General features: G+C 44.8%; 1 protein-coding gene across 3 annotated transcripts in view; it reads right to left on the bottom strand.

Annotated features, from left to right (window-relative positions):
- The window catches only part of NGEF (neuronal guanine nucleotide exchange factor), a 108,896-nt gene that overhangs the window by 6,844 nt on the left and 87,005 nt on the right, over nt 1–15,047 (bottom strand). For all 3 annotated transcript variants that reach the window (XM_073360196.1, XM_073360198.1, XM_073360199.1), the window contains 6 exons: nt 12,893–13,022; nt 11,539–11,613; nt 8,844–8,933; nt 6,136–6,299; nt 4,875–5,030; nt 1,507–1,586 (listed from right to left, as the gene is read on the bottom strand). In XM_073360196.1, the coding sequence (XP_073216297.1) occupies nt 1,507–1,586; nt 4,875–5,030; nt 6,136–6,299; nt 8,844–8,933; nt 11,539–11,613; nt 12,893–13,022 (695 nt within the window). The remainder of the gene's footprint in view (nt 1–1,506; nt 1,587–4,874; nt 5,031–6,135; nt 6,300–8,843; nt 8,934–11,538; nt 11,614–12,892; nt 13,023–15,047) is intronic.

Below are 15,047 nucleotides of genomic sequence, written 5' to 3'. Positions count from 1 at the left end.
GTGAGGCAGAGTGGCCTCCCTCTGAGCCTGATGGGTGGAGCCAAGCCAGCCCCACCCTCATGCTGGAAGTGGTGGGACAGGACAGGAAGTGTAAGAGGAGGCCCTCCAGCTCAGTTGGGCCAGAGCCAGGGAAGGAGGCAGACATATCTGTACCCCATTGCAGGACTCTGACCAAAGACTGAGCTGTGTGGCGCCCTGACTGTGGAAAGGAGTTGCTGGGACTGCCATCTGCCATTCACCTCGAGTAGACTGAGGACCTATGGACTACAGAGCTATGCCAAGGAGGGGGTGGGGGGAGGAAGTAGCCCAGGGAAACCAGACATTAGTCCAGTTGTGTGATCAGAAAATGAGTCAGCATGTTTTGGTGACTTCCCTACTGACCCAGTGATGGGACCACTCGCCACTGTTTGGATCCCAGGCCAGGGCCCTGTGGAGTAGGGTGGGCTCGGGTCCCCCTATCCCCTGCCGCCAACCCCACCCCTGGGGTGGCAGCCTACTCACCCTAGGCCAGACGGTTTGTGCCTTGCCTGTGGCTTGTTGCTCTGCCCCACCCAGAGAGTCAGAGCCCCAGATAGCGTTATGCTCTCTGCCCAAGCCAGGAGGCTTTGGGCTAAAGACTGCTCGTTGCTGTGGCCCATCCAGAGGGCCAGAACAATCCCCTGTAAATTGCTGCCTGTCTCAGCCAGGAAGCTGGACAACAGGCTGTGTGCTGGTCTGCCCTGACCATAGGCCAGAGGCCTAGCCTGCTAATTGACTGCTTACTGTGTGATGTAGTAAGGCAGAGTGGCCTCCCTCCAAGCCTAATGGGGTGGGGGGACACACGACCACAGAACCACTACAGAAACCCCACAAAGTGAGAGGAAGGAGGACCTAGACAGAAGAACCAGGATCGGATGCTCTCACGGAAGCCCTGGGTGGACAAGATGTCAAAGAGGAGAGTGTGAACAACAGTGCCAAACACGACAGCAAGGTGGGAAGGGTGAAAGTAGAGCTGGAAATCCAGCCAGGAACAGACTGTGCACTGGAACAGAAGTTTTGGTGCCCTGTCTACACTAGAATTTACAGTTGTGTTAATGCTTCTGGCTAAAACGTAAGTGTAGATACACTGAGCAAATGGGAGGCAGTGGGCGGGAAGGCGGTAGTTTGAGATTTTACATTGTTTTTAATGTCTAGTGTGATCTGGTGAGAATGATTTGGTGGAGTGAAGGGGGGCAGGAGAAAGGAAAAGGGTCACTGGGGCAGGAGGAAGAGTTGGAAGTGGAGAACAGGGGAGAAACCTCAATGCCAGGCACAGAGAGGCAAGAGGCTAATCTTGTCAATCTCTCTCTCAGAGTGCTGGCAAGACCCTGTGGAGGGGGGAGGCCTTGAGGGATGCAACCTCAGTTGCAGCATTTGCTACTCAACCAGCAGTCAGATGGCCCAGGCAGGGATCTCTGAAGAAGAGCATGACACACCGCAAGTTAAATAACCATCTCTCCCTCCCTCCATCTCTGCTGCATCTCTTACCCAGGAGCCTGGATGTGAATGAAACAAACTTGGTTCTCCGATTTGGGGCCAGCGAGATCATCCAGCGCTTCATCTCACTTCTGTGACGAGAGACATACAGAACACAGCTATGAGGGTGCAATTGTCTGGTTGCGGCACAGTGTTACTCTCCCAACCAGCTTTGCTTGCCTGGCCCACACTTCCAGCTTTCTCTGTTTGCCAGCTCCAACTTTTTTCCTTTCTCTGCTAGAAACAGAGACCCCTGCTCTGGGCAGCTGGGACACAGTGAGAATGTCTCATTGGTAGCTGGACAAGCAGCCATTTGAAGGTTAGCCTGGTCAATATGAATAAATTGGGGGAGATCTGAATGATTCCCATCTCTGTCCCTGCATTTTACTAGACTCTGTTTCTCCTAGGATAATGTAGAATCTATATGGGTCCCTGCACAGATGACTTGCTGCAGTAGCAATAGCTATGGGCAACTACGTGGACGGTAACCTAATTGGCAAGTTAGATCTAGTACAGTTCTCTTCCCAGGCTGCTGACCTGGGGTCACAACAGGTGTAACATACTCAGCCCTCTACTTCCCTTTCCAGCCATTTCTTCTCTCCCTACAGGGTGTCTTCCTGGAGCTTTGAGGATGGGCTTTCCATCACTCCTTGCTCGATCTGCTGTTGAGAGAGTTAAGGTGCACACCCTTTCCCCAAGGGCTCAGATTGTGTGAGGAACCTTTGGCTTCCCATTCAGCCCTTCTCAAACTCACTAGGCAGGTTTGTTCCCTCTTCTCTTCCTCACTTCCAGCCGGTGAGCAGAAAGGATCGCCTCTGGAATTTCTTTCCTCCCTGCCAGTTGTCAGAGCCCTTCCTTCCCTGGCATGCTCTTCCCTGCCTCCCTGCATTCTCACTCTGTATTGTGTGGTTCCCTCTCCAACTCTGCTTCTTCTCTGCACCTCCCTTGAGTCCTTCCCTTTATCTCTTAGCTCTGTTACTCTGACTCCTCTGTTCCTCTATTAGAGTAGTTTCCCTGCCCCTTTTCTGTGGCTGCCTCTCCAGCTGCCTGCACACACACACGCATACACATCCTCTCCATGTGCAAGCAGCAACCTGAAATTAGCATGCTATCCAATCTCTGCATGTCAGGTCTTAGCCATGTCTGTCAAGCATCACTCATCTGTGTGACACTCTGGCATTTTCCCTGAGTCGTCATCTCCCACACACTGGTTAGAATGTCACACACAAGCTGAACTGGTGACTTTCTGGGATAATCCATGCTGCAGGGGCCTTGTGTGCAGGAGGCCTCCATCTACCGCCTCTCTCCTGCAGCGGCAGCACCGCGCAATCCAGCCATCTCACACTGGCTTTCATGGCTCTTCCAGCTGCCTGCATCAGCCATTCCCTCCCCTGATCAGTGCCCTCCTCACCCTCCCCATCAGTGACTGCCCATCCCCTTCCACCCCTCACAAACTGCTGGGGCCTGCCTTCCTTCTGCATCTCTTCCACTACTGAGTTCTTCCCTCACACCTGACTTACCTCCCAACCCCAACTCCAGCCAAGGAGTGCCCTGTCCCACTGAGCCACAGCCAGCCAGCTGGAGGAGACAGTGGCAAATTCCACACAAACCTGTTGAGTTCCACTAAACTCATTCAGGATACTTGCCACTGAAAGAGCTACATGGAACTTGGCAGCTCTGCTTGGAGACTAACTAGTTACATTTTGGATCTTCAAAGTTCTGTACTAAGATCAAAATGGTATGGTTTTAACTTTATGCCTTGCATAAAAGCTACAGGTACTGGGAGAGGCCAGAAATTTAAATTTCCTGGCTTCTATGGATTTGAAATCTGCACTATAGCTTACCATTAATCTAAAACCTTGCATTTAATTACACTGAAGTTTCTCTGGGAAAAAACACTGATAAAAACAAAAAAGAGAGGTGCTGATTGGAAAGTGTGATCACTTCTATCTGTAGGTCAGTGTTTGAATGTGTGACCTAATGAGCTTAGGTAATATCGTAAAGTGCATTGACTGGGAACTTAGAAGTCAGAAGGGGCCACATGTTCAATTATGGTAACTGAAATAATGCTGAGAATGGCCTTTTCCACAGAGGTATAAGTGACTGAAAATAGGAGCTCAGTATGCTAGTGCTTCTCTGCCAAAGCATACTGTAATCAGCACAACGCTAGCTGTGATAAGCAAGGGCTGCCTTTGCCCTAAGTGCTTATTTGTGGTGTATAGCTTTCAGATGCCCAACATCCCCATTTTCAGGTACAGCAAATCTGTTAATCACCCTAGAGTAGCACAGTTTGCAGGGCGGTGGGAGCAGTCACATCGCATGTTACTCTCTCCTCACGCTGATCCTGCAATGAGTGTGTGGGTGGCTCGCTGCAGGACTGAGGCCATGATTGGAAATCTGTTCCAATTTATGTTCAATGGCAAGGCTTTTTGAACTCCAGTCTCCTCTTCTGCTACACCAATTTCAGGGTGCAAATGTCATGTAGACATGTCAATATTGGCTTTGGGGACACACCTATAATTACCTGGGCCTGCAAAACTGTGGGTACAATGAGAGACTACATTGAGGCGAGTCTGGAAACCAGACCCCAGGCATCTGAAACAATCGGCCCAGTGTTAGTGGTGTTGAATCATTTGCCCAGTCTGAGCTTGTTGGATCTTGAAGTAAAAAGCACAGAGTCAGACAGAAAAGGGTATCCAGGCAGACTTTAGCATAGTGGAATTCAAGACTACTGAGCAGCGCGAGGGCTGCCATCAGGATTGGGGCCAGCCATAGAAGAGAGTTTGATACTCATGAACAGAACTGGGACTCCTGCCTTTATCTTTACAGTAACTGCTCCATACCCCAGGGACTGTGGTCAGCTAGGGGGATAAGTCACAGGCAAAATGCTACATTTTTCAAGTGGTTTGAATCCTAGTGATCCACATCAAGCTGTGCTTGTATAAATGTACTGCATGTGTACTGCTAATTTAAATTACCATCTGGATATCTATGCTGAGAGATTTGCAAACCAGACATATAATTTCCTTTAGAATCTTAATTAAGTCTCGACCTACCTAGAAATCAGTGTGTTACACGAGGATGCCGTAAATACACCTGTACTGGAAGGAAACTCATCTAGCTTTATATCCGATCCCCCCAGAAGGCTCTGTCTTGTGTTGAGAAGTTACATCAGGAGGAGGAGGAAGGGCTGTCTCAGTGGGTGGACTCAGCCCAACTTGGTATAGCAGGGTATCCCCACAGATAGGAATTCAATGAGACCAGCTGGTGAGGAGGTAGATGCCAGACTGGTGACTGTGGCAGATTGGACACCACACTTTTGAGGAGGCAGGGGAATAGCAATGCAGGTTGCTAATGGGATGACAGTGTTTCATACTCACTGGGATGATGCCTTGAGCATGTAGCTGACCTCCCGATCATCCGTGTTCTCCAGAAGCCTCAGGATGAAGACATTGGCCAAACTCTGTCCCTGATCTTCTAATTCCTCTACCCGGAGAAGCCCTCGCGGCGCTGAGTCAAACACCTGGTACTTGTCGCTGAGAGAGGTAAGCAAAGGGGTCAGGAAAGCTCAATCAGTCAGTTGGGAGCAGTCTGGCTTTAACAATACAAAGTTCTGAGAAAGGCATGATACAGAGTAAATTCTTGGCTGGTGAGGGGAAGAGATGCCACCAAGATAGAATGAGGATGGATGGTCTGAGGGCTAAAGCACAAGACTAAAAATCAAGAGACCTAGATTCTATTCCTGGCTTTGCCACAAACTTTGTATGACCTTGAGCAAGACACCTAATCTGTGTCCCAGTTCCCATCTGTAAAATGGAGATAATGTTTTCTCCCAGGAGGGCTGAGATGAGAGGTTTATAACATTAATGTTTGTAAAATGTTTCTATGTTCTTGGTTGGAAAGTGCTACGCAAGTAGTACTGGGCACCTGGCTGACACTATGACAACATGCATATTAGAAATGCTTTACTGGACAGATAGACTCCTTACCAGTAAGTCTTTTTAATGTTTTGTTCTCTGGCATCTATTTTGTGTTGTAATATTTCTCCTGTCATAAACTCTATACTCCTAGCTGAGGCAGCTTTCTCTCCCCAGATGGTGTGCACCGTACTAGATACAATTCCTTGCCTCACACACTGGTTTGCACACCTCCCTGCTGATCAGACACTCCCAGCACATCAGACAGAACTTACTTTACTAGAGGTTTAACTTGCTTAAACTACGGGATTCTTCATACTGGTATTCAGCCAGGAGTTACTTTATAGTAGTAAGCCAAACATCCTAGAGTCAGATCTTTAGCTGCTGTAGCTCAGTGTAGCACCACTGAAGTCAATGGAGCTATGCTGATTTACATCAGCAGAGATCTGGCCTGAAATTTTAAGTAACACAAAGGTCAAACTGTGTATGGGCATGCAGCCCATCAACATCCACAGTTCACAGAAGAGGCAGTGTAAATATTCAGACAGCCCCTCTGGAAATGCTGTCTCTGATACAGGACTCTGTACTGCCATATTTCAGACATAATCTCGTCAACTATAGGACAAGAATCTATGCACAACTTAAGCAAGAATTGGTTGGATGAACCAAGGGGGGAGGTGTGCTTATAACACACATCCAGGTGTTGGCCACATCCCAAACTCACCCAGGAATCTGCCTGCAGAGTACCAGCAGGTCATTGAAAAGAAACAAGTAGATTTCTCTAAAGAGTTTCTTGGTGCGGAGTGTGCGTGATGTCTTTGGGCCATTCATTTGCTGCAGTTCCCCTTGCTTTAACAGCCAACGGGAGTGAGAGATGATGGGCACAGACTACATGGAAGAGAGAGACAGCAAAGATCAGAAGAGCAGGATCTGCAAACAACCTAACTGGTTTTAAGATGCATCTTGATAAGTTTATGAACAGTATTACATGATGGGGTTGGCTGTGATAGCAGAGGACTGGACTCGACAACTCAGGAGATCCCTTCTAGTCCTATGTAACCCTTACAGGATAAGTAACGCACACTCCTTACTTCACTCTCACAACACTAGAAATGCAGATAAACCTCAGAGTAGTGAGGAGAGGTACACATGGCTCCAGTAACAGGGGATGCAGCCTTAGTACTTAAAGTGCTGGCAACCAGGAGTGTGGAGAGAGAGAGGCAGCAGCTATCATGGAATGCAGAGATAAAGTGGAGGGATGGGGAAGTGAGGAACGCAGGAGTCAGAGCGGGGAGGTTTCAAAGTAGCAGCTGTGTTAGTCTGTATTCGCAAAAAGAAAAGGAGTACTTGTGGCACCTTAGAGACGAACAAATTTATTAGATCATAAGCTTTCGTGAGCTACAGCTCACTTCATCGGATGCATTCACATGAAGCGGGGAGGAGGCACAGGAACCAGGGGGCAGCAGTGTGGGATAGGAGCCTGAGGATTGAAGAAGGGGAAGGGGGGATAGAAGCAGAAGGGGAGGGGAGCAGGAACTAGGGTGGAATAGATAGGAGCAGAGGGTGATAGGCTATAGACACAGGGGCAGTAGGGTCTAACCACTAGAGTATACTGTGCTACAGAACCTGGAATTAAACCCATGAGTCCTGAGTCTCTACATTTCTTTGCAAAAAGAAAAGGAGTACTTGTGGCACCTTAGAGACCAACAAATTTATTTAAGCATAAGCTTTCGTGAGCTACAGCTCACTTCATTGGATGCATGCAGTGGAAAATACAGTAGGGGGATTTTATATACACAGAGAACATGAAAAAATGGGTCTTACCATACACACTGTAACAAGAGTGATCCGGTAAGGTGAGCTATTACCAGCAGGAGAGAAAAAAAAGCCTTTTGTAGTGATAATCAAGGTGGGCCATTTCCAGCAGTTGACAAGAACGTGTGAGGAACAGTAGGGGGAAAAAATAAACATGGGGAAATAGTTTTACTTTGTGTAATGACACATTCACTCCCAGTCTTTATTCAAGCCTAATTTAATGGTGTCCAGTTTGCAAACTAATTCCAATTCAGCAGTCTCTCGTTGGAGTCTGTTTTTGAAATTTTTTTTGTTGTAATATTGCCACTTTTAGGTCTGTAATCGAGTGACCAGAGAGATTGGGTACAGATGTGGGGACCCACATGAAAGACCCTCTAAGCTTATTCTTACCAGCTTAGGTTAAAAAACTTCCCCAAGGTACAAACTTTGCCTTGTCCTTGAACAGTATGCTGCCACCACCAAGCATTTTAAACAAAGAACAGGGAAAGAGACCACTTGGAGACGTTTATTTCCCCCCCTACTGTTCCTCACACGTTCTTGTCAACTGCTGGAAATGGCCCATCTTGATTATCACTACAAAAGGGTTTTTTTCTCTCCTGCTGGTAATAGCTTACCTTACCGGATCACTCTTGTTACAGTGTGTATGGTAACACCCATTGTTTCATGTTCTCTGTGTATATAAAATCCCCCTACTGTATTTTCCACTACATGCATCCAATGAAGTGAGCTGTAGCTCACAAAAGCTTATGCTCAAATAAATTTGTTAGTCGCTAAGGTGCCACAAGTACTCCTTTTTCTTTTTGCAGATACAGACTAACACAACTGCTACTCTGAAACCTACATTTCTCTGCTGTCAGCAAATAACTGTGAAACCCACTGGCAAAGTATCTCCTTCCCCTACTCCCGCCAGTGACCTGTCCAAATAGAGAATAACTGCTGATGACTACTTCCAGCTATTCCATTAACTCAAGCAGTAAAGGTCTGTGCTGTGGATGTGAAAGTTCAGACCCTGCTGATGTCCCAAGTTGGGGGTCAATATGGTTCCATGAGATGGAATTTCCCTTTTGGTATTTTTTAAAAAAAGATTTAAGACATTACATCCAAAAAAATTACATTAAAAGACACTATGGTTACAAAGTGAAACGCTAAATAGTCAGAAAATGCCAGAATTAAGGTTGCCTGTGCAACTCTGATTCATTCCCTGTATGTGTATGCATTATGATACAGTCTTTAATTACATGATCACATACTACTTTTTGCACAGGACCCCTGCCTTAGTCAGTGCACAGGATCAACCTGCCTTAGGGTTGTGTAGCAAATGAGCCTGTTGTCTGTAGGACCCCTGCCTCATTTGTTGCAGAACTTGGAAAGTGTGTAGTGGATGAGGCAGGGGACAGCAGGAAGAGAGTAGATGGTCTCATGGTTAAGACAGTGGAATGCTGCACTGGAGACCTGGATTCTATCCCTGCCTCTGCCACAGAGCCATTATGTGATGCTGGGCAAGTCACAAACCAGAATGTTCACAATTGGTCACTATGTTCCTAATATTCTGGGTGTCTGCAATACCCAGATGATATCTGTTCTATCTCTGCAGGGGTTATCAGTCTGTACTTATACCTTGATCTTAAACTCTAATTTCTTCTGGATGCTAATCATCTGCTCTGTTCGGCTCATTTTCCGGACACCTTCATTACATGCCTTCACAACCTGGGAAAAGAGAACAATCCAAAAGTCTGATTATAATTGAGGTCTTCTCCATGCTGCAGTACTCTCCTCCCATGGGTTGCTTAGCAAGTGTTGGTGTATAACATGTTCTTTCTATGTAAGTGAGCACCACAGTGTAGGCATTATAATAATGGAGGAAAGGAGATAGTAACTGGCCATCTTGTTAGCAGGGTTTTTTAATTTCAGAAAACTTTCATGTAGAACAACAAAATTTTTACATATTACAAAAGTGAAAAAGAACATTAAAGACCCAATCCAGCTTTCATAGTGAAAGTTTTTCCATTGAGCTCAATGGGAGTTGGACTGGGCCTTAAAAGAATACAAAAGACTATGATAAAATTCCTCCTCTATATAGGTTTCTTTAAATGCATAATGCTGAGAAGTGCAGTTAACATAGAGCTTTTTTTGTAGAAATCTCTGTCCTTAGCTGAATGTCCATTGGTTGTGGGAATTAGACAACAAATTATACATACATAGAAAAGGATCATCTTGTATGCAGATTCTATAGCAATACTTGACACTAAGAGAATTTTTGGTGTAAATTGACTAACTGAACTAACTAATAAATACTGATCCAACTTTGGTACTGTCAAGTTAGTTCTTTTCACCATCATTAAAAATTCACTTAAAGATTAACAAAAACGATATAATATTAGGAAGGATTTATATTTAGGGGTCATATGGCACCTATCTAAACTATATTCAGATATTGACTCCATTGTTATGCCAATATTCTGGTCTTTCGGAGGTACAAAAGCTATAATCAAACTATATTTCCCCAAATCCTACAATGCTACAAATCACCTCTCTTCTTCCTGTACATTCAATCCAGAAAGTACACATGCAGTACCAGCTTCATATGGAGGAGAAGGAAGGCAAATATTAATTTCAATAAGACATTGTCAGCCCTCTGTCAAGAAATAGCAGGTGTGTATGGGGGAGGGGGGAGGCTGAAACTCCCCGTTGGAAGAGAAATCAGTAACGCAGAAGTCTGTATATTCTTAGAGCAACTTGTTTGTTTACACTAGAATTGATGTGGTCACAAAACAGCTTGCAGGCAATAACCTCTTTTGGGGATCTCAGCCCAAACACCAGTACACAGTTCACCAGGAGCAAGTCTATTTCAAGAATAGAGAGATTAAGGTGGAGAGCAAACTCTCTTGTAGCTTGTCACAGCTCCCCACAGAAAATTCATCAGAAAATCAACAACTAAAAACTTGCTCACATGCTAAGAAAAAGAACTTGTAAGATTACATATAAACAACGCCACCGGGTGAGCTCTGTCATAACAATATATACTAATTACAGATAAATGAGGTTTAGCCTTACACCCCAACTTAAAAATGTACAAGTGAGCCATCGTGCTCTTTAAAATGGACCAAGCCAGGCAGTCATTGACAGACAAGTACAGCAACAATCATCTGTTTTCAAGGTAAACTTAGCCATCCTTGTGGCCAACTACAGTAGCAGGCCTCCTCAGACTTCTGAGCAACAGCCTCAAGGTGTGATCTAAAAACAACTGGCCATCACACTCATTGGAAGGCAGCATGCAAAAATATAGTCATATGAAGTATTCCAGTACATCAGTGTCAGTTTTAGAGATCTTTGCCTTTGATTTATCTTGAATGATTTTCAGCCAGTATGCTTCCTGGACCATTCCAGGCCAAATCTGAAAGCCTTACACAGGCTTTTCTTGTTGGTTTTTACCAGGGCTGTCAAGCAATTAAAAAAATTAATCATGATTAATCGCATGATTAAAAAAATTAACTGCGATTATTTGCATGATTAATTGCACTGTTAAACAATAATAGAATAAAGAAGGGAGTGGCACCTCTCAAATGTCTCAAAGACCCTGGAAAATTGTATCCCCAACAAACAGAGCTGCATATAGACAGAGTATTTGGCAGAGCTCACATATACTGCCCTATATAGACAAAGTAAGAGGACCGTGACCCACCATCAGAAAATCCCAGGTGGAAGACACCACAAGGCCTTCTCCATGTTCTGAGACTCCCCCAAAATGTGTACTCTGGCAGGTAGTGTGCTGGAAATAACTAACATAATTGATTTAACATAATTTCCCCTTTCTATCACACCTCCCTATAGGCCTCTTGGGAACCGGACTACACACAATCTTAAACACTCATAGAAAGCACCTCATTAAAGAAACTACTGTTCTAGGTCAGAAAAGTAAGTTGCAGCACAGGATGAAATCCAACCCCCATACAGTCCACTACTGGCTGCAGCTAACTAAATCAATCTCCCCATGAACTCCATCACCTTCAAATACCTACAAAAACAATTCATAATCTCTCAGACATGGGGGCAACTCTTCTCTCTAGAATCTCCTACAGAGCAAAAACACAGTCTGTTAATAAGAGCAATTCCTCTGTCTATTATTTGCTAGCATGGTCTGCCCTCAGGGGAGAATAAGGGGAAATAATTACACTGAAACAAATGGATCTCTGTCGTAACTCCACTGAGATCAGTGGAATTGCACCAGGAATGCATATGGCCCAATACCTTTTTAAAGACACTGAGGATGCTGGCTAATTCTCAATCTTCTGAAATTTGCCACCAGACTTACTGTTTCCAGCTCTTTGTGTGCTTCAAGGGCAGTGGTTTCCTTCTCGGATTTCTCTTCCACTTTCTTAAGAATATTCTGCACAGGAAGCAAAGGTGAAGTTAATTTCTCTCCCTGCTTGATAGCACACAACATTTTTCAGATACTACCATCCTTTTGGCCAAATTTGACTATCAACAGTAATAAATATTGGATAGGTAATGGAATATGAAGTCTTTCCCAAGTAGGTCACTGAGTCAGATCTAATCCCACATTGGCAGTAACTGAAAGCTGTTTCCATCAAATGGGTATTGAATAAACCTATGTAAAATGAGTGCCATGGTCTCAGACCAGTAGCTAGTGGACAAACGCATATTTTACTAAAAGCCACTCGACCTGGCAACAATTGGTAACGCTGTTGGTAATCTCAGTAGACAGCATGTCACTGAGACTGAACTATCTTCTCATCATTAGAAGGGAGCCCTCCAGGGCAGGGTTGAGGTACACTGGAAGGCAGTGAGGGGATGACAACCACTGTTGGACTTGTTCTGTGGATAGAGATTTCCAAGGCTGGTCATCACTACAACTCCTCTCAAGCACTATATTGTCACAAACACATATACACACACTCAGCCCAGGACAAGGTGATCTCTTCAGGTTAGTACTGGGAAAGCACCAGCAAAACAGTGTGAAGAGACATTTGGTGCTCACAAATAATTGCCTGACTCTTAGGGTAGGGGGACGCTGTTGTGCAGAGGTTTCAGATGTATGTGAGAGAGAGGAAGGGGACTGTTGCATCACTTTTATTTTGGGAAGAGGGTCCTTGGCTATTTAGTAATTTCAGGGCAGTTTCCTCTAGAAGAAAATACTGAGTTGAGTCTTAAGTGGCTTTTCTCCATTAATCCCTTCAGCTCTTGTCCTCCCACTTCCTGTGTCCCATAGACCTGACTCTGCACCAACCCTGATTATACATGAATCTGTCTATTCTGCACCATGACCATACATGTGCACGCTCCTCTGACTACATCACTCTGCCTTCCTGCCCTTTCATCCAGCAGGCCTATGCTTCCTCCTCTCCTTAACCAGCATTGCCCCTCCTCATGCCTGGCTCTGCATGGCACCACTTTCCTGAACTACTGCCACCTCATTTCCCTCCTCTCCCCTCCTCCAGTACCTGAAGCCATGCTGCTTCTCCTAGTTTTAATACTGACTCTGGGTAAGACATGGGAAGCTGTGGGGAGGGGGGGGGGGAGAGAGTGTGTGTCTGAATCGGTGTATGTGAGAACATGAAAAGGCTGACACTCCATGACAGCTAGCTAGGGGAGTCTTGGAGGGAGCATGGGGGACTGTCAGAAGACAGAGCAGAGAGGAGCTGTACCTGCACCAGTAGCTTGAGGCGAGTGATCCTCTGAAATGGCAAAATCAAAAAGGATGAGAAGGGCAGGCCTTTGCACTTGGGATCCATCTCCAACTGTGATATCACCTCCCGGAAAGCTGTCTTGTCTTGGCTGAGAATAGACAGACAGATTGAGACTGCTTTGCTCACTTCCTTGTGTATCAGACCTGTGTTTGTAATGGGCATGTCTGTGTGTGGTGCTGCTTTCCATACTACTCCCTTTCCCAGAGACAGCATCTGCTTGGCCCTCTCTTCAACAAAGGGGAAAATAAATTAACTGAACACTTCTAGGTGTATTTTGGTTTAAATTTGGGTTTATTTATAGCATTAGGAGATGGAAAAATAGACAATGTACAAGTCACTGTAGTGGGTTCACATGTGTAGCACATATAGATTTAGCAGCAGATGCTGAGTGTGTAGGAGTGCGTGAATGGGGTGTGTGTCCAAGTAGATGAATCAGAAGCATAATTATACATTTTTACACAGTTGAATCATTGTGGCAAGGTAAAATCCACACAGTCATAGGAACAAGCCATGCCATAAAGCAACTCAAGCTTAGATAGTCTTAGCTGTTATTGACAGGATGAAAAATCTTATCAGGCTTCTCATCTGGCACTGCAGCGAAGCAGTTTGTACTGCTGGAGTTCCACCTGGGGCATTGCCAGGGTTCTGCCATTTGAAGTTCACAGTGGTGGAAGTATTGCCAATATGAATACAGTGCTGCAGTCAGAAATCTCACAAGTCCCAACTGGTATAAACAAAACATTACTCTAAGAAAGCTCCCTCTAACTGATGTTTCCTGACACTTGCAAGAACTTGCTATGAGGAAGCTTACGCTACTGGAGTCCTAGCTGACAAAAACAGCACAGATGTCAGGATACTATTAATTTTGTTTGAAATTGGTCTTTAATGCATGTACTTGGAAATGCCCAGTAGAAGTAAGTTAAACAAAAGAATTATTCATAAGGCAGGCAGGTATTCTTACGTTTGCATGACTGCTTGAATGATCAAATCCAAGATAGGCTATAATTGTGTGCCTGAGAGAGTGTAGAACTAAATGTAGGGAGAAACTACAACATACAGCAGCAGATAAGCACTGCAAAGTTTTCCTGCTTGCTTAAAGTTTGACTAAATCATCCCGTTTTTTAAACTGATCATTCCTTCCCAGACCCAAAAGACTCTGCACTTCAAACTCCTTCTCCAGAAACCACACCAGATCCAAACAGGCCCCTTTAGTGATATCACATAATCCAGCCAATCTTCTATTTATCTTCTGGGCTCAGCCAGCTGCTCTCGTCAAATTGTTCATATTCTGAGACTTCTTTGTGTTACTGGTGCCCCACAAGGCACTGCTCACCTCTGTCCCAGGAAACACTGGGGTGCATGACATTTGAAAAGAGCAGTATACCAAATCAGCAGAGAGTTCCCTTGTAGCAGAGGATCTGGTAGGTCTATAGTGTCTTCTTTTGGAGTCTAAGAGAGGGAGCTGGAGAGCAGAGAAAGGAAAGGGGCAGTACTCTTCCATACTCATCTGAATCTAGCTAAAATGATTGTTGCTAAAATGTGGAAATGTACAGGGCAAAATCTGTACCTGGTTGGCTTGAAAAAAATCCAGGGCATTATTACTAAGGAGAAATGAATTCATTTGCTCAAAGACAAATTGCTAGGGTCTCCTTATTTTGATCTGGTAAAAGAAAATTCCCAGCTGGCTAACAGAAATTTGCTGGATTTGAATATACTTGAGTGAACACTTAGGACAAAATGCTCTGATGCAGGTGACCTACACATAGTGTAAGACCAGGGCAAGATGGGGAAAGTGGCTTTATAGTTTTCAAGAAGAGAATTTATCAGCTATCCATAGGGCACATGCCTTTCTGAGAATCTCAAGACAGCTGAACTAGACTCAGGATCACAAAGCTGAAATCATACAGCTATCTTTATCTTCATAACTTTTGCCTCTACCTGCTCTTCACACACATGCAGATTTTACAGCTTTGTGCTCTGTTGTATACACTATACATTCTTTGCACTTTGTAAATGACAACTCTGAATGTATTTGGGATGCTAGTTTTAAACCTTGTCATCTGATCCTTCAAATAAATTTAAACTATTTGTATGTTTTGTTTAAATAGATTCA

This window comes from Lepidochelys kempii, chromosome 9, assembly GCF_965140265.1.
Source record: "Lepidochelys kempii isolate rLepKem1 chromosome 9, rLepKem1.hap2, whole genome shotgun sequence".
In the NCBI taxonomy this organism is placed as follows: Eukaryota; Metazoa; Chordata; order Testudines; family Cheloniidae; genus Lepidochelys; species Lepidochelys kempii.
Note: the sequence above shows the minus strand (reverse complement) of the source record. Positions and strands in the feature narration are given on the sequence as shown.